The sequence below is a fragment of the Carassius gibelio genome, chromosome B21, assembly GCF_023724105.1.
Source record: "Carassius gibelio isolate Cgi1373 ecotype wild population from Czech Republic chromosome B21, carGib1.2-hapl.c, whole genome shotgun sequence".
NCBI lineage: Eukaryota > Metazoa > Chordata > Actinopteri > Cypriniformes > Cyprinidae > Carassius > Carassius gibelio.
The window spans coordinates 10,295,843-10,317,969 of record NC_068416.1 but is presented as its reverse complement, the minus strand read 5'-3'; the positions used below and the strand labels follow the sequence as shown (position 1 = coordinate 10,317,969).

General features: G+C 37.6%; 3 protein-coding genes and 1 long non-coding RNA gene across 8 annotated transcripts in view; 2 read left to right on the top strand and 2 right to left on the bottom strand.

Annotated features, from left to right (window-relative positions):
* Positions 1-2,001: 2,001 nt before the first annotated feature.
* LOC127985765 (transmembrane gamma-carboxyglutamic acid protein 3-like) lies at positions 2,002-9,289 on the top strand. Its single transcript, XM_052587906.1, has 4 exons — positions 2,002-2,064; positions 2,890-2,935; positions 3,458-3,618; positions 5,227-9,289. Exons 1-4 carry the CDS (start codon positions 2,002-2,004, stop codon positions 5,776-5,778), a joined length of 822 nt encoding a protein of 273 aa, XP_052443866.1. The 3' UTR covers positions 5,779-9,289.
* LOC127985768 (uncharacterized) lies at positions 6,223-10,139 on the bottom strand. Its single transcript, XR_008160687.1, has 3 exons — positions 10,005-10,139; positions 7,500-7,643; positions 6,223-6,364 (listed from the first exon to the last, which is right to left on the bottom strand). It is a non-coding gene; the product is annotated as an uncharacterized LOC127985768 (long non-coding RNA).
* On the top strand, positions 9,621-18,172 carry LOC127985767 (mitochondrial fission factor homolog B). 3 transcript variants are annotated; one of them, XM_052587907.1, is made up of 7 exons: positions 9,829-9,979; positions 10,119-10,330; positions 10,858-10,967; positions 14,558-14,652; positions 15,705-15,770; positions 15,980-16,055; positions 17,594-18,172. In XM_052587907.1, coding segments are annotated over exons 1-7 (693 nt in total). In that variant the 5' UTR covers positions 9,829-9,977; the 3' UTR covers positions 17,726-18,172. The 3 variants fall into 3 exon arrangements, with proteins under 3 accessions (XP_052443869.1, XP_052443867.1, XP_052443868.1); XM_052587909.1 differs by lacking the exons at positions 9,829-9,979; positions 15,705-15,770 and adding an exon at positions 9,621-9,812; XM_052587908.1 differs by lacking the exon at positions 15,705-15,770 and having other exon boundaries at positions 9,833-9,979.
* A 205-nt stretch (positions 18,173-18,377) lies between these two features.
* LOC127985764 (angiomotin) overlaps positions 18,378-22,127 on the bottom strand; it is a 30,120-nt gene continuing 26,370 nt past the window's right edge. For all 3 annotated transcript variants that reach the window (XM_052587903.1, XM_052587904.1, XM_052587905.1), the window contains one exon: positions 18,378-21,429. In XM_052587903.1, the coding sequence (XP_052443863.1) occupies positions 21,299-21,429 (131 nt within the window). In that variant the 3' untranslated portion in view covers positions 18,378-21,298. The remainder of the gene's footprint in view (positions 21,430-22,127) is intronic.

Sequence of the window (22,127 nt, the reverse complement as noted above, 5' to 3'; positions counted from 1 at the left end):
TGAGTGCTCCTGATAAGTATCTTTTTTAACTCACTCGAGTCCTTTGATGTTTTCTGAGCCTATCTGTTGACTAGGAGGGGCTCTGCTGTTTGTCCAGGTTTCAAACAAAAGAGCTTTGATAAAGGACACAGTCTACTATGAAAATGTCCCCTTAAGAATGTTGGATTTAACTTTCTGTTAAAGTCACAGGTCAGCAGAGACCTGAACTGATAGCTGTGCTACTTCTGTGAATATATATATATATATATATATATATATATATATATAGGAGAAAAGGCTTTTTCTTATCGGAGGATATTGAAGTGGTTATACCAATGGGCCAGAAAAAGATGAGAACAGTACATTTTGCCTCTAAACACTTCTAAGATACGTTTGTTCAGTATATAAAATACATAAAAGTGTTATAGTATACTGTAAACCCTTGAGAAAAAGAATGACAATTTAGCATATTAAAAAATGAGTACTTATTACAGAAATAATTGTACATCTTTAAATGCAATTTCATAATGTGCTGAATGTACTAACAAGCATATTTTCATGTTATATTTATTGAAATTTGTGTGTGTCATGTATTTACATATATTTGTAATTACACGTTTAATGAAGTTGCAGTTTAGTTCATTTAAAATATATGAAGGTTGAGTAAACTTTAACTTTAACTGCAAGTTAGTGCTTTAGTTTTTTTTTAGTTAACATAAAAACACAAATAAAAAAAACAACAAAAATTAAGCATGACAAAAGATTATTAAAACATAGTAATTAAATAATTTTCACTTTCTAAAAGTGTACTTAAATTTGTTTAGAAATATAGGGTTTTGCTTTAGGGTAAGGATAAGGGCTTAGCTTAGGGTTAATTGCATGTAATTATGCATACTTTTTTTGTTATTATAATATAATTACCTTTAACTTGTGTAAAAAGAACAACTTAAAGTAAACCGTTAAATTTACTAATGAAAATGTCCTCTCTTTAAATACACTTGTGACCTTTTATTTAATTAATTTAATATTATCTGCAAAAACTTTTTTCTTAAATATACTTTTACAATGTCATGTAAAAGTGTGCATTTAAAACTCTTATGTTCAGTTATGTTTTTACAAGGGAAAGTGACTTTAAAACTGAGAAAATCATTGAAGCATAAAAGGAGTTAGGGGTTTTTAACAGGGGGTCTGTGACCCCTAAAGGGACTATTGTGGTACTGCAGTGTGTCTGTGGGTCATTGTTTGACCTCAAACTAATTTTATATTAAGCTAAGCTAAATGTAATGTAAATGAATCACCAGTTGTTATTTTAATGGCTTGTGATCATCATACAGTATGTACTACTCCTCCATTACAGTAGTGCATTAATAAAAATAAAAAAAAATACATAAATAAATAAAATAATGCCAGAGAAGTTAGCCTCGGTAAGCAATTTGCTATCCAACATGTTTTAATTACTAGAAAATTATGTTAACGTAGGCCAGTATTAAGACGTGTAGGATGGTACAGCTAAATTTGGTTGTTACAGTTAAATGTGAGATTAAAGGTCGTTTTGCAACCTTTTAGCTTACTGATATTTAAAAAATCCCACAGCTCCATCACAAGCGGCAAGACAGAGTTAAAAACATAGACAGTAAAAGAAAAAAAATGAGCCGTACAGCATTTTGGGTAATGCTGTCTTTTAACTCAAGGCGTGGCATCGAAAGAGACCTCTGACTCTATGCTGACTCTATCATCCTCTTTCTCAAATGAACATGTCACTTGATGGCATTCCGTGTCCATAACGATAGGAATAAATCATTAATGTCTGGGCATAAACATGCAAGGGTTTCTAGAAACTGTGTCGGAGAAGCGTATACGTGTGCACTGACAGACTACACTACCCAGTTTATTATTCCCCATTCCCGATGAAGTATGATTTTGCGTGTACGAAATCAATAGTAGAATTTCATTGGACAATCATGGGGAAGCCGTGATCCCTATTGGTCCATCCGCAAATCAAACAAACGGCTTCCGTGACGCATGTGGGTGCTCCCTAGCTGGAAACAGAGATGGAATGGGCTAGCAATTGTAACAGCCTGGAAGGTAGGCTTTATTATTATTTTGCATATTCCTCTAAATTACAAATGAGTACATTGTTGTGTTTAGTTCCATGGCAACAAAAAAAAAAAAAAAAATTCGCTTCGTTTTTAATATACATCTTTAATCACACTGAGAGCCCCTCTAAGGACTAACTTACTGTCAGCTGAATATGAGTCTCTTATTAATATTTTATTCTCTTTTAAGAAAGCTATTTGCTTGTAAGAATGGCCGTAGGAAATGTAACTACATTAAATTGTTTTGTCAATATTTTCTAAAAACATTGCACTTAGAAGAAAATCTGTTTTGAATCTAGAATTTCAAGTATGCTTTGGATGTCTTATTTTTTTTTCTCCGTCATTTTTAATTCGATGCGGTTTCTAGACATTAGTAAACGTGAAATCGCATTGGGTGGCATTTTTCGTGTGCGACACAGTGATAGTAACTCGCGAATGAAATTATTTCGTTAAGGAGTGAGCTCGAACACGAGTGATATAAATTTAGCTCGTGCATCTCTCTGTCTACCCTCTCCGTTACTATGGGAACCTCCTCCACCCGCCCCTCCTCCCATCAACGAGATTATATAGATTTATATAGCAAAAAAATTAGCTTCGTGATAGCAGTCTTTTATATATATATATGACACATTTTAGAATATGCCAATTAGAATATTTTCCAGAATGTTTAGTATGCAAATGTCCTGGAGTTCATATTTGATTCTCCCAATTGTTTTGTCTGTCATTTGATGATGAATCTGATGAATAGCAACAAGTGTGCTCATAAGAAAACTTTTTTCCAACCCTTTAAATTCATCTTTTTTCTTCTCCCCAGGTCAAAATACTTCAGATTGAGTTCTCTTGTGGTAGTATGGCACCAGGTAAGGACCAGTTTTCAACAACTTCATCTTAAAATGTTGACGTTTGTCTAGGGATCCGTTCATATTTCTGTCTGATCTTAAAATAGTGCAGTAGTTGTTGACAGCCTTGTTAAATGACATAAAACCTTGAAGCTATAAATTATGTGTCAAAGCTCTTTGAGCCCTTCTTGAGATGTGCTGCATTGAAATAGCCCTATTAATTTAGGAAATAGATTTTATATTCTGCATGAAATGAACATTGACCCTATCTATTTTCTAAATGTACGTTATAGGCCTTGTACGTAACTTTTTCTGTCAAAATGCTTCATTTTTTTTTTTAATCTTGACTTTAATAAAATGCAGAGCGATAAATGGATGGAAAATGATTATCAGAAAAGAAAAAAAATCTAAATATAATTATATAAGTAATTGCCAATTTTATGGGAGTTTATGATGGGCAAACATACTTATAGTACTCACAGGAACAAACAGAGAAACACCTTTGCCCCCAATAAAACACACAGATGTCTTCCGATCTCTCAGCGTTCCTAGATGGCAGGGATGCAAACTCTCTCCTCAAACGTTCTCCACGGGCCAATGGCTTCCTGGAGGAGTTTCGGCAGGGTAACATTGAGAGGGAGTGTGCCGAGGAGAGCTGCAGCTTTGAGGAGGCCAATGAAGTGTTTGAAAATAAGGAGCGAACGGTAAATCCTGTCTTCATCGGCCAAAGATGTAAACAGATTCTATTTCTTGTGTTTGTTTGTTTTTTTGTTTGCGGATACTAAAGGGGTTGTGACATGGATTTTTTTATTATTCTAATATGTTCCTTGAGGTTTACTTACAACGTTAAAGACGTTTTTTGCACAACGAACATAAATATGTGGAAAAATAATTATTTTCAAGCCTCATTCTGAACCTCTCTCTGAAACAACCTGTTTTTAAGGGGCGTGTCCTTTAAGGCATCTCAGTAAACAGCCACTGTTATGATTAGCTAACGTCATTGCATAGGAAGCAGTATCAATGCCCCATCGCTACTGCAGGTGTATTATGACAAGGAAAAGAAAAAGGAAAGGACGTGACGTGTGGCCAAGTATGGACACCCATACTTGGAATTTGTGCCCTGCATTTAACCCATCCAAGTGCACACACACAATAGTGAACACACACCGTAGTGAACACACACCCGGTGCAGTGGGCAGCCAATAGGTACAAAGGTCTTTTATTTTCCAAAAGATCAAGGCAAATTTGATTTCTCATGTCATGACCCCTTTAATGCAAGTCTAGTGCTTTACACATACAGATTGTTCCTTTTAGAGAGGTTGTCAAAGTACCAGCAAATCAGTTTCAGCAATTTGCTGAAACAGTGCAGTATTAGAGTGAACAAATATGTGTGAACAAACACTTGCCAGGCTTGGATGCATTTATGTAAGAAATCTGCTGTCACAGAATTTGAGCCAGTCGCAAAGTTCTTAGGAACCAAAGCAATTACTCCACACGCTTTACCTACAGGGAAACATGACAAACAGATCTACAATTCATAAGTGGGTGTTTCTATTAGGTGTTACTTTTGGCACTTCTGGCCCTGTAGACTTTTAGAAAATAAACTCTATTAAAACTTATTTTTGGATATTTTTTATCTCAGCTCCATTCCCATCACATCGTAAATCACATGTTGTGTTTAATGGCATTCTGTGATGGAAATAAAAAGTAATGCATATCACATTTTACATTTAAAAAAAAAAAAAAAAAAAAATTATAAAGTGGCCTAATGACTAGCCTAATTTACCTAATTAACCTAATTTATCCTAAATATACACAACAATATTGTTGTTCATCATTTGACTAAATTACAGCTTTAGTGATATCTTTTTTTTTTTCATACATCACATTTTTATTGACACTGCTGTCTCCCTGCTAAACAAGTATATACTAACTTTTTTTTTCATTATTAAAGACCAGAATAGAGTGCAGTTTCTCTAATACTCCAATTTTAAAACCCATTTCCTCTATAGGGAAACTGTTTTTCACCAATACCTTAAAAACCTTTAAAGAGAGACAGATTGTGATTTTCAAGTTTGTTAATCGATGCTTTTGTTGAAGCCATCAGACAGCATTATTTTGACATTATTTTAATAAGATTTAACAACAGAATATAAAAAAAAAAAAAAAAACATTGGTGCAAAAGATGCCAAAACTATGGAATGGTGTTCTGGTGGTGGTGTGTGAATGCTAGTATGAAACACAGAAGGCCATGGCTATTAAAGAGTTTCATGTGTGCAAGTGGCTTATATCATTTATCACTTCATTCATAGATGGAGTTCTGGAAAAACCGCAGCATTTACACAGTGAACAGCAATGCTGATTCCCGCTTGGAGCGCCCGGACACTGTGTACATGGTAGTGCCTCTCCTGGGCGTGGCTCTCCTCATCATCATCGCCCTCTTCCTCATCTGGCGCTGTCAACTGCAGAAGGCCACGCGCCGGCGTCCGGCCTACACCCAGAATCGCTATCTGGCTAACCGAAATGCCCGCAGCCTCCCGCGCATCCTGGTGCACCGGGACCCTCCCTCACATTCAGAGAACTCTAACGCCAATGACAGGCCAGGCATGGGGGTCAGCAGTGGCGAGAGGGGCAGGGTTTCGGTCGCACCACAAGACGGACATCATCACTCCAGCCACTCTCAGAACAATCGCTCCCTCTATGTACAAGATTCATCTTTGTCCGTGGCTTCCCACCTCTCCGGAGCGACCCCACCGCCTTCCTATGAGGAAGTTACCGGCCACTTAGAGAGCAGCAGCGATGAGACTACAGCCCCTTACAGTGATCCTCCACCCAAATATGAGGAGATAGTGCTAGAAAAGTGAGATCTTTCATAAAAGAGGATTCATATAGCGGTAACCAAACGTTAAGGATGCACTGGTTCCCAAGCACTGATCTTAATGTGGCTCTCACTCTGAACAGAGTGTGCAGGCTATGAACGTGTACGGTCTTCTTTTGTCGTAGATCGTGGACTGCACTAATAAACGTGGTTGTTTTTCAAGTCGGAGAGGGGCCTCCTGCCTTCACACTCATGCAGCCTTCTCACTATTTCTCTCCTTCTTCGGCTGCAGTGGCTGCCCTTCAGAACAAAAATGTGTAGAAGTAAGTGAAGAAGAGATACATCCCTCACAAGAGTTGCCAAGTTGTGCGCTGCATTGTAATCGCATCAGGCTTCAAGCTTCAGAGCCTGCTAGGAATCAGGATTGTGACAAATCCAACTGGTGTATGGTAGAAATGTGCAGACACACTGAATATTCATAGTGTGTGCATGCTGTCCTTTCTTGCATTCATAAAGTCATGATTTCACAATTCCCTTACACCACGTATACTAATACCAGTATCTCTGATCCATGCCAACGTCCTTAGAATTAATTAACACTGATGGGAACAGAACAAATCCAAAGCACATATCTGTAAAATTGAAGAAAATGCACTCACAGGTATGCACACAATTCGATTGTTTACAGACACATTCACAGAAATTTACATAGAATGTAATGCGTTTGTTTCGTGTGGAGCTAGGCCTTAGAAACACGTAAGAATAGTCAATCAAATCGTCTGCTCGGTTGCTCATTATTTTACGGTTATTGTGAGATTTTACCTCAAATGCTGTGCTCACACAATCACTCTCTCTCAAGACACAAATGCACACACACACACACACACAACTGTGTTTTGGGCCCAATCATTGGATAATACAACATTCCAGGCCCTCGATGTTTTTGTTTTGTTGTTCTCACCGTTGTTCTTAGACTGTTTACAATGTGTTTTATTACTCTTTTTAATAACAGTGTAAAAACTGTGTGAATTTGTACAGAGCTTTCTGTTGCTTTTGACATTACTAGGTGCTATACTGTACTATAATGCTGCTTGTTCTCACCTTGTTTCCCTCCTCATCACTATCTCTCTGTGTATACTCCTTGTGCTCTATCTAGTCAACCAAACTGCCCATCTATTAAACGCGGCTGAATCACATTTTCCAGCTCAGGTTTAAGCCAATGAACTGCTGCCATTGTAGTAAATGTGTAAATAATCTCAATCTCTCACACTGCCAACTTCTGAGTGACTGGGATATTTGACTTAAGGCATGGTAACATTTACCAACGTTCGCTGAATTTTTGCTTGCAAAATACAGTTATTTGCGCTGACGGCATAAGATTGCCTTAGGCAGATTCCACAATGTTTGCTCAAATTAGCCGGTTTGACCACAACATTTTGCGAATATGACCAGACTTTTGTGTTGTGATGGGAATATTGCTGTATCAATCCAATATAAATGTAAAAGTGACATTGCAAGGCATCAGTGGGTTGATGAGCAAAGCACTAAAACTAATGAAGCCTTAATATAATTGTGCTGAAATCACTGTATTGTAAAATGCTAATACAAAAAGGTTTAGAACTTTAACATGACCAAACGCTTTTATCCAAACAGTAGATCAAACCGACTGAATAAATATACAAATACAGTATTTGAAAGATGTACTGGGGAAGTGCGTTTTGACCTTGCTTCTGCTCATTGAAAATGGAGGAATTGCAAACGACTAACTTGATTTGGGGCTTGGCTCAAGTCTCTTGGGCCTCTTTCTCCAGCCGCAACAATCAGTCCCACAATGCCCCAGCTCAGTGGACGGCATTGATAACGGCTGGCACGGACCGCAGATCAGTTTCAGGCTTGGTTGCTGTTGAAAGACTGATAAGAGAATAGCATAGACAACTCACTATAGCAGATGATGAGCGTTACGAGATGAGCTGGACTGCTGGTAGCTTCAGTGAGTTGTAAGTTATGGCTGAACGTCACAATGCCGCATAAAGCAACAGGTTTCTATTGTAACAACATCATGTCAGAGGTAGCAAGAGAGATCTGTACGCGTGAAGAAATGTGTGGGAGAATATGTGTGTACGTGTTCGTATCTATGCCTGTTGCCAGCGCTCATGTTCCTGTCTAGGGTTTGTGCTAGTAAGAATGTGCCACAGAAGCCACAGGCTTTGGTTTATATGCTAAATGTTATATCCTAAACCAAAACATGATACATCATTGTTGTTCTTCAAGCCAAATTGCATGATTTTTCTCATCAATAATGATATGTATTTTATTTTTGTATATTGTTTTGTATTTATATATACCGTATTTGTTTCCACTGTGGCTCTTAATTATCTTAAATCTGTTTGTGCTAGTTACAACAATTTTGCATTTAAATGTAAACACATTTTATGAACATAAGCACTGGTATTGAAATTCATAATTATGACAGAATTGTACATTTGTTTGTCTTGTATCAGATTTCCTTCATTTTAGGTATCATGGCAATTTCTATACCAAATGGATATAATATACTCAAATATCCATTTAGTGTGAATATACATTGCATATAATCAGTTGCACATGAAAGTCAGTTGAGTAAATAGTAAACTGATGCATGAATCCAGATTTATTTTTTATTTTGTTTTAGAAATATTTCTTCATATTTAAAAAAAAGAATCAACACAGCTCTGAGAGCTCAGTTTAATTCATGCTGAGTGCTTTGTGTTTTGCCACAGACTTGTTAAAAGCGTGAACTATCAATGAAGTATGTATCCCACCCAGAGACAATGATCATTTATTGCTCTTTAGTACTTTTAATTAGGCTTTAATTGTGTTTAATAGACCACTGACTTTAAAAACAGCCAGAAGTCTTTAGAGTCTTCCATAACAAATAGCTTTTCTTTAAAGACTGGTCTCACATGGATCTTAACAGAGCTTCCAATGAGATTGATATGCTTTGAAAAATTAAGTTGTTCCTGTTCTGTCACAAACATCATTTCATTAAATTTTTATTTGCAGTACATATTATATTTGCCTAAAGAGTTGTGATTAGATAACTTATTTTCGTTTCCCTGAGGTACTATTATAGTTTGTGTTCATATTTTTAATTAGTTTTCGATTTTTATTTTCCATTTTAAATAATGTAGTTTTTGTCATTTATTATTTTTTTTTATATGTTTGCATAGATTTATAGTACATTCTGTATAGGGTTTAGTTTAATAAATTTTAGTGCATTAAGTTAACAAGCTGAAATATATATATTTTTTTATGTTTAATAACCCTGTTAGAAAAACACTACATGTTTACATTTTGCTCAAAAATGTGTATTTATGGCCACGGTATATATCCAAAACATATGCATTTGTTAAATTAAGGGAGATAAAACAACATTGCACATGTATGATACTTGAGAAGTGTTTTTCTTTCCCTGAGATCACACTTTTATTAAATGTTCCAAGTGCCAATTTACTTTTTGTGAAAACAATGATGTTCTTGGATAATAATCTATTAAAAATGGGAAAACGCTGTATATATATAGGCTATGTCTGATTTTTTTTTATAGATTTTTTTTTATTTTTTATTTTTTTTTTTACAAAGAACATGAATTTGCTAAGCAGATTTTTATTATTATTATTATTATATTTTTTATAAAGCTGTCACAGGAACATGACATATTAAGTAAATTGCCATATTTAGAATAAAAAATGTAATGCTTGTTATTTAAAAAAGTCGAAATAGCTCTAAGATTAATTTTTTTTTTCAGCAGTGAGACAAAACGTATGCGCCGCCCACTCGCATTCATATGACGTCACGTACGTCAGGACCCGACGTGAACTGCATTAAGGTGGGTTGGACAGCTTGTTGGAAGTTTAAAGAAGTGTTTTTATTAAGCCATAACGCTTAAACAGCTATGTTTACTGTTAGCTATTATATCGCTAATAGACATTCATAAGTCTGAGTGAACAAACGAAACTAAACCGCTTAGTCCAAGCCGTGGACACCATGTAAAGTTAACGTCGAGTTGACAAATGTAGCCCCGCGAGCTGTTATCAACAGGTTTCTGTTCAGCAGTGTGTTGTTAAACTGCTTAGTCGAGAATTGACGTCTATCTAGGAGACTGTAGGTCATAAAGGAACAATCTTGATGGCTGACCTCTATTTGAACATACATGGCTCACTTTTAACCAGCAAGCACCATTTGTCTTGAGCATTTGCTAATACAATGTGATTCTTAAAAAAAAATACTTACCATGAATTTATTTTGTAATCTATTTCCGTCCGTGTGTTTGTTTTGCTCACGTAACGCAGCTTAACTTTTGGTGTTGTGCCATGCGGTCAGTCTAATTCCCTTGACTGGTTTTAGGCTAGTTATGGCATCTTCTGGGTATTTTGGTGACGGTCCTCCGATGCGCGAGCGTGACCCCTACTTCACTGAGGCCATCAGCCAGAGGATGCGCGTGCCCGAGCGGCTGAGGGTCGGTCCAGTGCCTCACGCGCACGCACCTGCAGACCAAAGACATGAAGAGCTACCTGCTGCCTACAGCATGCACATCCCAGACAGACTGGCCTTAACAGGTAGATTGCATACTGGGCATAGTTCAGACTATCTTTGAATTTGTATTTGATTTATTTGATCAAAAGTACAGTCAAAACAGCGTTGTGAAATTAAAGACATTTATGACGTAACAAAAAGATTTCTATATGAAACAAATGTTGTTCATTGAATGGTCTATTTGTCAATAAATCCTGAATAAATGTATAACAGATTCCACAAAAAATATTAAAAGGCAGAAACTCTTTTCAACATTGATGATAATAAGAACAATTATTAATAATAAGAGCCACCAAATCAGCATATTGATCAGAATGACATTATACACTGGAGTAATTGCTGTTAAAGATTCAGCTTTGCCATCACAGGAATAAATTACATTTTCAAATATATTAAAATTGTGCTAATATTTCACAACACTACTGCTTTCATTATGTTTTTGGTCAAATAGATTTGTGAGCATAAGTTACTTCTTTCTAAAACATAATTACAATTAGTGTATATTTTTCCAAAATGTGTCCTAAATCTTAAATCTTTTGTTTTTCAAAAGATGCTCCTGATCTGAGTCCACACCCTCTCTTCACTAAACACACTTCATCAATGTGGGACCTGCAGCATGGGTCCTGGGACAGGGAGGGGTTCATGAGAGAGCCTGTTCAGGTAGTCGCATATTCAAACCTAATTCTGGCTCACATTTAACAAAAACCCATCAGTTAAATACTTCATAAGACCAAAAAAAAAAAACATTTTTAGTGAATTGTTGGCCTTCTGGAAAGTATGTTCATTTACTGTACATGTAGTCAATACTTGGTAGGGGCTCTTTTTGCTTTAATTACTGCCTCAATTCAGCGTGGCATGGAGAAGATCAGTTTGTGGCACTGCTGAGGTGGTATGGAAGCCCAGGTTTCTTTGACAGTGGCCTTCAGCTCATCTGCATTTTTTTGGTCTCTTGTTTCTCATTTTCCTCTTGACAATACCCCATATACTGGTATTCTCTATGGGGTTCAGGTCTTGTGAGTCTGCTGGCCAGTCAAGCACACCAACACCATGGTCATTTAACCAAGTTGTGGTGCTTTTGACAGTGTGAGCATGTGCCCAATCCTGCTGGAAAATGAAATCAGCATCTTCAAAAAGCTGGTCAGCAGAAGGAAGCATGAAGTGCTCCAAAATTTCTTGGTAAATGGTTCAGTGACTTTGGTTTTCAAAAAAACACAATGGACCAACTCCAGCAGATGACATTGCATCCCAAATCATCACAGACTGTGGAAACTTAACACTGGACTTCAAGCAACGTGGGGTTCTCCATCCTTCCTCCAGATTCTAGGACCATGGTTTCCAAATGAAATACAAAACTTGCTCTCATCTGAAAAGAGAACTTTGGACCACTGGGTAACAGTCTAGTTCTTCTTCTCCTTAGCCCAGTTAAGACACCTCTGACGTTGTCTGTGGTTCAGCAAGTTCCTTGACATGTCTGTGTGTGGTGGATCTTGATATCTTTACCCCAGCCTCAGTCCATTCCTTGTGAAGTTCACTCAAATTCTTGAATGGATTTTGCTTAACAATCCTCATAAGGCTGCGGTTCTCTTTTGGTTGGTTTGCATCTTTTTCCTCCACACTTTTTCCTTCCACTTAACTCTCTGTTAACATCCTTGGATACAGCACTCTGTGAACAGCCAGCTTCTTTGGCAATGAATGTTTGTGGCTTACCCTCCTTGTGAAGGGTGTGAATTATTGCCTTCTGGACAACTGTCAGATCAGCAGTCTTCCCCATGATTGTGTATCCTAGTGAACCAAACTGAGAGACCAATGGGCTGAATCTGAAAACTGAAAAATGCTTCCTTCAGAGGACGCATTCCAAGGTAGGAAAGCATCAAGGGCAAGGAAAGTCCGAATTTAATGTTAGCTTCAGTTCCTGTCTCATGAGATGCCTCCATCTGGCCTATTTTTGAAGGCAGCATAGATGTATCCTTTGTTGCCTTAGATATCCCACAATCCTGTGCGATCCATTCCATGATGGTTGAGCCAAAAAATAAAGATGGTGTCTGGAAGTTGCGGTCAGAGGTCAGTTTGTGTGTAAATGTACAGGTGCTGGTCATATAATTGGAATATCATCAAAAAGTTGATTTATTTGACTTATTCCATTCAAAAAGTGAAACTTGTATATTATATTCATTCATTACACACAGACTGATATATATCAAATATTTATTTCTTTTAATTTTGATGATTATAACTGACAACTAAGGAAAATCCCAAATTCAGTATCTCAGAAAATTAGAATATTGTGAAAAGGTTCAATATTGAAGACACCTGGTGCCACACTCTAATCCGCTAATTAACTCAAAACTCCTGCAAAGGCCTTTAAATGGTCTTTCAATCTAGTTCTGTTGGCTACACAATCATGGGGAAGACTGCTGACTTGACAGTTGTCCAAAAGACGACCATTGACACCTTGCACAAGGAGGGCAAGACACAAAAGGTCATTGCAAAAGAGGCTGGCTGTTCATAGAGCTCTGTGTCCAAGCACATTAATAGAGAGGCAAAGGGAAAGAAAAGTTGTGGTAGAAAAGTGTATAAGCAATAGGGATAACCTCACCCTGGAGAGGATTGTGAAACCAAACCCATTCAAAAATTTGCAACTGGAGTCAGTGCTTCAAGAACCACTACACACAGACATATGCAAGACATGGGTTTCAGCTGTCGCATTCCTTGTGTAAAGCCACTCTTAAACAACAGACAGCGTCAGAAGCATCTAAAGACTAAAAGGACTGGACTGCTGCTGAGTGGTCCAAAGTTATGTTTGGTTTAAGGACCATGGTAGCCGTGTTCTTAATTGGCCAGCAAACTCGCCTGACCTTAACCCCTTAGAAAATCTATGGGGTATTGTGAAGAGGAAGATGTGATATGCCAGACCCAACAATGCAGAAGATCTGAAGGCCACTATCAGAGCAACCTGGTCTCTCATAACACCTGAGCAGTGCCACTGACTGATCGACTCCATGCCACGCCGCATTTAGGGGTGCTCCGATCACGATCGGCCGATCGTTATGCGCATCTCGTCAGTAAAGCCGGTTTTCTAATCAACGGTTAATTCAATCAGGTGCGTGATTTCACATAGAGCAGCTGTTACTACACAGAGCCGTTGTTAATAGATTAGATGCGCAAATCCACTTCATTTTCAGCGTTTTTTGGTGCATCTTCTCTATTAACAACGGCTCCGTGTAGTAACAGCTGCTCTATGTGAAATCACACACCTGATGCAATTAACCAGCTGATTAGAGAACCGGCTTTACTGACGAAATGCGCATTAACGATCGGTCCGATCGTGATCGGAGCACCCCTAGCCGCATTACTGCAGTAATTCAGGCAAGAGGAGCCCCAACTAAGTATTGAGTCCTGTACATGCTCATACTTTTCAAGTTTATACTTTTCAGTTGGCCAAGATTTCTAAAAATCCTTTCTTTGTATTGGTCTTAATATTCAAATTTTCTGAGATTTGGGATTTCCCCTTAGTTGTCAATTATAATCATGCAAATTAAAACAAATAAACATTTGATATATATCAGTCTGTGTAATTAAGGAATATAATATACAAATTTCACTTTTTGAATGGAATTAGTGAAATCAACTTTTTGATGATATTCTAATTAACATACCAGCACCTGTATGTTTTTGATCAAGGTTTTCCACTTTTTATGTCATTTCTAGCTAGAAATTAATATTGCAGTAATTAAATATCCACTTCGTTATCACCAGAGCTCTTTATATTTTGCTGTAGATCATTTAACCATTACTCTGCCTCCGAAGCCTGTCCAAAATCAGTTTCATGAGGTGCCTTCGTGCAAAAACGCTGCCCGCAAAGTCATTGGCTGATACGGCAGTGAGGCACCAACTCACCTGCCTAAGTTTTCAGATGCAGCCCATTTTGAAGGCTAAGGAAACCTTTGCAGGTGTTTTGAGTTGATTAGCTGAGTGGCATGTCACCATATTTTTATTTCTTGAGATGGTGAATTGGTGGGTTTTTGTTAAAGGTGATCATCACAATTAAAAGAACCAAAGACAGACTACTTCAGTCTGTGTTCATTGAATTTATTTAATACACGAGTTTCACTATTTGAGTTGATTTACTGAAATAAATTAACTTTTTCATGACATTCAAATTTATCGAGATGCATCTGTATAGAAATGTCAGTGAGGGTCATAAATGGATTTATTCCAGTTGATGATATTGCTTGTAATGTGTCACACAGAGTCCACTGCGAAGGTCTTACAGTGACCAGGGCTTTGGTCGAACCCCACCTGGAACCCCCACACACTCCAGACAAACACTCTACTCCCAGTCTCCGTAAGTCACTGTTTACCATTCTGACTGGGAATCATATTATTATAGTTCTTAGAGTTCTAATGCTCTGTCATATACAAAAAATATGAAGAAGTTAATGAGCTTATAAAAGTGGCATGATTGTAAAAAAAACTAGCAAATGTTGTTTTAAATGTAGATTTAAACAACTTTATAAATGTATTTCATTATCAGCCACCCTGATACAAATTTCTTCTGCTATTTCCCCAGAGAATTACTACAGTATGTATCCATTTCATAGCCTTTATATAAATGTCTCTCTAGCACTAAACAGCCTCTAGAGGGCAGGAGAGATTGAGTGTTGCACTTGGTCAGTTCACCTCACCCTCTGTGCTAAATGAGAAGCTTATTTACCAGATGCATTTATCTGATGAGACATTTATTTAAACAAACCCATTTAAATGAAGCGTGTGAGGTTTGTTTGATAAAGCTAGTATCAGTCTTTAAATAATGTCCATACTCTCCCACCCCTTCCGCAATAGTCGCAATATTGGACGTCCAGCTGTCGTGCATACACACCCATCCCCCCCAAAGCCCCAAGGACTCCCCTCCATCCCACCCAACCTGCTGTCCCCTCAGAGCATGCTGCAGGCTGCCAAGGAGCTGGGCTAGCAGGCGTCTCAGAAACTCCTCCAGACCGTCACCACAAAATACTCCTCCAGGTGACACGGATCCTCATCCTTCATGCCCTGCCTGTCCTCTTCCTGCGGGTGTGGGCTCTAACTAACCTGAGATGTTCAGCTGTTTGTTCTGACCTTTGGTTTAGTTTGGCTGTTTCTGAAGGGACTGCCTCAGACTAGTCTTCCTGTCAGGATCTTAGAGTTGGTGCACCTTTCATGCCTGCAAATTCACATCAGAGCATTGGGCTTTGATTGAATTTACTGCTATTGCTTTACCCGAGCAACTAACAAGCACCTTAGGCATTCTAAAACTGAGCTTTGAGCTTCCCCCTTTCTTCTCATTTTGAATGGAATTGTTAAGGAACTCATGTTCATCGTGAACCGCTGTGGTTCCTGGTGTCTCTCTTGTGTTTTAAGGTTTGGTTACCCAGAAAACCATCCCTCTCAGGCTGTGGAGGTTCAACCTGATCAAAGCAGGACAAGGTGACAGTGGCTCATGTAATCTCCATGTACTGTATACAATAATGGACTGCTCCTGTACGGCGATCTAAGTGCAAGCAAACACTTCCTGTTTGGTTGTTTCTGTAGGGATTTTATGAAGTAAATCAGTCAGTGATGAAAGGGAGGCTGTTATGTACGTTTCAGTGGTAAGATGTTGACGTTTTTTTTAACATCTATTTCTTTTCCCACAGTGCCTCGCAGGAGCTCTGGCTCAGTCCTGAAGAGGACACAGGTACCGCTGTCGAGTTCATGGTGCTCCGCAGACAGGTGAGTGCTTGAGCTTCACACCGACCACAATGCACTCATTCATGCTAGTTATTTTTCTATTGTGCAATTTTGCATGTCATGCATACAGAAGCTTGTATACACATAACACAATATACTGTATACAATGTAGTCTGTAGGAATACAATGTGTACAATAGAGTACTCTACAAATCTGTAGTTGACACATATTACATTGACTAATTGTTGCATATATATTTTTGGAAGCTCAGTTAAAGTAAAAAAATATAAAAATTCAAGAACTAAAATATTGACCGCTTTTAATTGACCAGGTGATATTTAGGGGTGCTCCGATCACGATCGGCCGATCGTTAATGCGCATCTCGTCAGTAAAGCCGGTTCTCTAATCAGCGGTTAATTCCATCAGGTGCTGCTCTATGTGAAATCACGCACCTGATGGAATTAACCGCTGTTTAGAGAACCGGCTTTACTGACGAGATGCGCATAACGATCGGCCGATCGTGATCTGAGCACCCCTAGTGATATTTCTGTCTGTATCTAGTCATTTAGCTTTTGGTCAACAGTGATTTTCTTAGGTTAAACCTCTTAACAGAATGTAGTAGGGGTGTAACGGTACGCAAAAATCACGGTTCTGTACGTACCTTGGTTTTAAATCACGGTTCGGTTCATTTTTCGGTACAGTAAGGGAAAGAAATGCAAACATTAAACTGCAGGTTGTTTATTACTATAAACTATTTTTAACAATTTGTTTACACTTTTTTTTTTTTTTTTTTTACTTTTTAATAAAATATATATAAAATAAAAATACTGCTGCAAAGTTCTCCACTAAATAAAATACTTTTCCAAAGTGTAAAGTTGCAGCATGAACAGTTTCAGTTTTTAGACCTGCTCATATTTCGTTATTGCGTTGGACCGATCGGAATTAAAAGCAAAGGTCTGTTTAAATGCAGACGGGAGCTGCGTTTGAATTACAATCGTTTTTTCCCTAGTTGTAGTGATGTTCACACTCGCGTGATGCCTTTTGAAAACCTTAGGCCGGTGACACACTGGCATATTGCACCTGTCAAACATGGTTTATTTTGCCATCAATACTGTTGATGGTGTCCTTTATCAGTAGGTTTTATATTTATGCTCAACATAAAGTATAGATATTGTTGTCATGAAGACAAGATCCTGGTCTGTCGGCGGTCTCCCTCTATGTCACCTACAGTAGCATGATTCTGGTGTGTAAAGACACAGAAAGTGTGAAGGAGCCATCATGCAACTGACGTGCAGCAGAAACGCCATGCTCAAACCATGCAGCGAGTGTGTCACCGGCCTTAGAATCAGCTGCAGGGCGGGATTTGCGCTGAACGCAGAGACTTCCGCCACTTAATATGTTCATTTGGAAACACAAAAATGTACCCATGTTCCGCACACAAAATATTGCATTAGGTCATTTGGTACACACGTGCACCGTACCGAAAGCCCTGTACGAATACACGTACTGTTACACCCCTAGAATGCAGTATATGAGTGTGTGTAGTTTGGACGACATTGATTACGTTCCTTTGATTTCAGGTGCTGAAGATGAGCAGGAGGATAGCAGGGCTGGAGAGACAGAGCGCAGAGCACAGACAGACGGAGCTGCTGCTGTTCTCTCTGTTACTGTCTGCCTGTCTGCTCAACGGCTGGCTGTGGATGCGCAGATGACGGCTCACACTAAACAGACAGCACTACACTACTGCACAAAATTTGTTCTCATAAAAATGATGGTCAGTGGATGGTTTAGAAACCACTGTCATCAGAATGAGATGTTTATCTCTGAACCTTACACTCGGATGTGTCACGTGATCACGGTAGTGACATGGGCCACTTTGCATTACAAGTGATTTGAGGAACTCAAGCATGTTTTTCCACTGATGATGTCATTGAGTAACGCCGTCCCGCTGGCTCTTTTGATCAGACTAGTAGCTAGTTTTTTGTATTTGACTTATTCTGCAAATCAAGCAAATGCTGAGATTTTCTGCATGCTTTACACGTATTTATTAAAGTATAGATATGAATGTATACATGTATATTTGAATAGCCTTTTTAACTCATTTCCCCAGCCTGATGTATGATGAATATTTAAAATAATAAAAACTGTAATTCGTCTCAGACGTCTCGTTGTCTCACTGTCAATGTTAATTCAGCAAGATTTGCATTCACATGATGCCTGACAAAGAACAACTAAACGCTGTAAATGGATCAGTTTATTAAAAAATTAAATTAACCAAGGAAAAAGTTATTGAAACGCTTTAGACGATAAACCAAATGAAAAATGCAAAGCCTTATATAAAATCTGCACGAGATAAAGAGGAAATGATGACTAGGAATACAATTTAATTCAAATGTATAATCATTTTACAGTAATATTATCAAGCAGCAACTAGAGTGACATTTTGAAACCAATACTAGTGAAATGAACGTAAAAACATTCCTCGTGAGAAAAAAAAAAAAAAAGTAAAATAACCATTGATTGGGACACAAGGGTACATACTATACAAAATAATACAAAAACACATTCTCATAATTCGTCCTGAGATGGACCGACACATTCCTCTTTAGCCACTCAAACTATTAAGTATCAAATGTAGCAAGACCATCAAGATTACTTCAAATATCAAGACTAAGGCTTCAGGTAGAACAAACTGATAAACATGGTAATGAAATGTCCAGATAAACCACACAATCACTGACTTTAACTGTAGGTTTTTTCTGCATGTTGACCATTTTAAAGCATTACAGTAGGGAGCGTCTCAGTTTGCATTCAGGGAACTGTATTTGAAATGTAATGAGCTTGTTTATCAGTATTTTGTTCCACCTTTGTCTCAGTCCACTCTTTGGTCCATTGTCTTAGTTTGTATCCAAATTAGATTAGTGCTCTTCAAACTTGCTGAAAATGTCCTAAATGCACAGCTGTTGAGCATTGACAATGGGTGATCTAACAATGCTGGAAATATTTCTTTCAGATTTTATCTAAAAAAAAAGAAAGACAGGAAGGAAGAAAACTAACTAGTTTCTATCTCTCGAGCAAATGAGAAAAGACTGATTGTGTACAAAATGTCAAGTACCGACGCACACAATGTGCTGAACTGTGACCGACTGTGCTCAAATACTTGATTACTCGCAAATTAATTTGGTCCATGTTTCAAAAAAAAAGAAAAAAAAAATGCTATAAAATCAAATATTTAGGGAAAATCAGGTTTGATTGTGTTAGAATTGTATGTGGTTGTCTTATCTCAAAAACTGAACTATAAATATGAAACTGCTATGTTGGATGATATTTTTTTTTAGCCCTGTATTTTTGAAATCGTCATATAATGGCTCCACATTAGTCACATGGCATTTAGGGCTCAGATGATTGGCTCAAAACAAGACATTTCCTGTACCAGGTGACCCCTTAAGAGGAATGGGTTTTATACTGCAATGACGTGTGTGTCCTGCAGGGGGCAAGTTTAACCCAAACGTTTAGGGTTAGTAAGATTTTTCTTTTTCTTTCGTTTTATTTTTACTTTTATCTAGCAGAAATTGTAGTATGATCTTATTTATATTCAGAAAACATACAGAAGAAATATGTTTCAATAAACATTTCTATACAAATATTTCTTAAGGACCAAATCAACCAATTAAAATGATTTCTGAAGGATCATGTGATGGCTGGTGGGAATCCAGCTTTGCCATCCCAAGATTAAACTACATAAAATATATTCAAATAGAAAGCTTTTATTTTAAATTGTTTCAATGAAATATACGTAGACTTGGTGACCATAAAGATTTAAAAACAAATGAAAAAAATAATAATAATCTTACCAACCCCAAATTTGAAATGGTATTGTTAATATTAATCCAAGCATCTAGAATCATTCATCTGAAGTTTTGAGTTCTTTGACATGATGGCCTGCTTTAAAAACTTGCGTTTGAATGTTTATTCATTCAGAAATGCCAAAAGCCCCAGTTAACACACTGCAGAACATCTTTGAGACTATTTATCGTATTTGTGTATGAGCACCTGAGAAACACGAGCAAAGTTCAGAAATAAATCAGCTCAACGTTGTTGTAACATCTGCCAAGGAACGTTTCAGAAAGGTTGTTCAGATGTGCAAACACTTGAAATGTGACATGTTCCAGATGAAAACGGACATATTGAACAGACGTCACAGTGACGTGCGCAAGCGTCAAGCAGAAAATCACTTGCAAAGATCCAGAGGACGTTCTGAAGAAGCACATGACAAAATGCGGAAAAAAAGCATTGAAATCAGATGGTTTCATAGATATTTACTGATTTCATGGAAGAATCTCATTTACACATCCATGTAATCTTGCGGTACGTTAGACCCTCTAAATAATATGAGGATCGTTGCTTGGCCCTGCTTTAAAACACTTGTGTATAATTTGTCTTTTTTTTTTACGGATTCCTTTGGTCAAGAGCTAAATGTCTGTCTTGCAACCACGAGACTGGATAAAAGCTCATTTGTTATCTACAAAACAAAACCATGACTTAAAAGTAACCATCACATTGAAACGAGAGGTTTGGAGGCTTTCCAAACCGTGAAAGGACAGACCGGGAAATCCTGGACCCCTGACTATCACCCCGCGCTAAATGTGGATACCGCTCACTCAAGGCACGTTGTGGGCTGCTGTAGCTCTACTGGAATGATGGACCTCGGTTCTGATTCTCACACAGACAAACCCAAAACCAGTTGGGTTACTCATACTTTCACAAAGCTTGTGGACACAGGTAAACGCTTGTTGGTCCATTGCTCGGTGAACTGTACAGTACGAGCTGAACAGACAATGCGTCCTAGAATACGAAAGGCAATATGACATTCAGTTTTACAGTATTCCGGTTCAGTATTTACACGTAACAACTGTTCGGCTAGTCACCATATCGCTTGATACTCAAGTGCCACATTTGTATTATTAGTACATATACACAACAAAACAATTGCATAACCAAGAAAGTGTGTGTAAAAACAAACAAAAGTAGTGCAATAAATGTAAAAAAAAAAAAAATGATGGCAATATATTTGGTCCGGGGGTCTGGATGAGGAAAAAGACCACCAGACAATACTGTAACAAAAACAAATGTTGATTGTAAATGAAGTCGTATATTGTTGATCGCAGATTCGAATGCATTCCTAAGCATCCTGACAGTCTTGATCTGAGAGTAACGGAGAGAAGAGAAGTGCACAGATTCCTTCACCTGCTTCGAGCTCTTAATTAATGTGTGTGTGTGTGTGATCAGATGAGTATCTCCACCATCTCGCTGTCCATGTCCTGCGCTGGGAGTGGCGTCGGGGGCAGGCTCTGCTGCGGGGGCGACTGCACTGGAGCTCTCCTCTCTAATGTACTGCTGTGAAATACTGGAACATCTGTAGAGACAGAGAAACATGCAGATGTTATTTATATATATATATATATATATATATATATATATATATATATATATATATATATATATATATATATATATATATATATATCTCATTTGTTAAAAAACAAAAACAAAGCAAATGTATTTCACAAAAATTTAAGTCCCAAACTAGTTTTTGTTAATACAGTTAAGTTGGTATGAGCCACCACAGTCATTTAACATCTACAAAATGACACAAAATGGAAATAACATGGTATTTCTGGGTTGTGGAAACAATGGTCACCTTGGTGAATATACAATACTAACATGAACTGTTAATAAAATGAGGAAACGTCTCAGTGTACAATTAAGTGTGCAGAGTGCGTGCTACGAACACGGTATAACATCTGGCAGGACCGTACACTCAGTGGATCTCGACCCACCAGTTAAGAAAGTTACATAACCTTAATATTTTTTTTTTTACTTTATGAAGTAGAGATGTATTCAAGTTATTGTATGTATGAATTGCATGTTTGTTGAATAAATTATTACATCTGTTTTTTTTAACTCATGTGATAGACAATTTTATCAAAATTTCTTTACCAATTTGAATCACTTTTCTATTGTGCTGTTCTATTTGTGCACTCAACTAGGCTTTAGTGGTTCCTGGGTTAGTTCGTCATTACAAATTAAAAACCTGAAGAAAACAGTAGTTTA

What these genes read in the sequence shown, in the direction of transcription:
- LOC127985765 (XM_052587906.1), top strand. Translation starts at nt 2,002, where the DNA reads ATGTGGGTGCTCCCTAGCTGGAAACAGAGATGGAATGGGCTAGCAATT. An exon ending in TTGTGGTAGTATGGCACCAG is followed by an intron (nt 2,936 to 3,457) that starts GTAAGGACCAGT and finishes CCGATCTCTCAG; the next exon opens with CGTTCCTAGATGGCAGGGAT. An exon ending in TTGAAAATAAGGAGCGAACG is followed by an intron (nt 3,619 to 5,226) that starts GTAAATCCTGTC and finishes CTTCATTCATAG; the next exon opens with ATGGAGTTCTGGAAAAACCG.
- LOC127985767 (XM_052587907.1), top strand. An exon ending in AGACAGACTGGCCTTAACAG is followed by an intron (nt 10,331 to 10,857) that starts GTAGATTGCATA and finishes GTTTTTCAAAAG; the next exon opens with ATGCTCCTGATCTGAGTCCA. An exon ending in CCTGATCAAAGCAGGACAAG is followed by an intron (nt 15,771 to 15,979) that starts GTGACAGTGGCT and finishes CTTTTCCCACAG; the next exon opens with TGCCTCGCAGGAGCTCTGGC.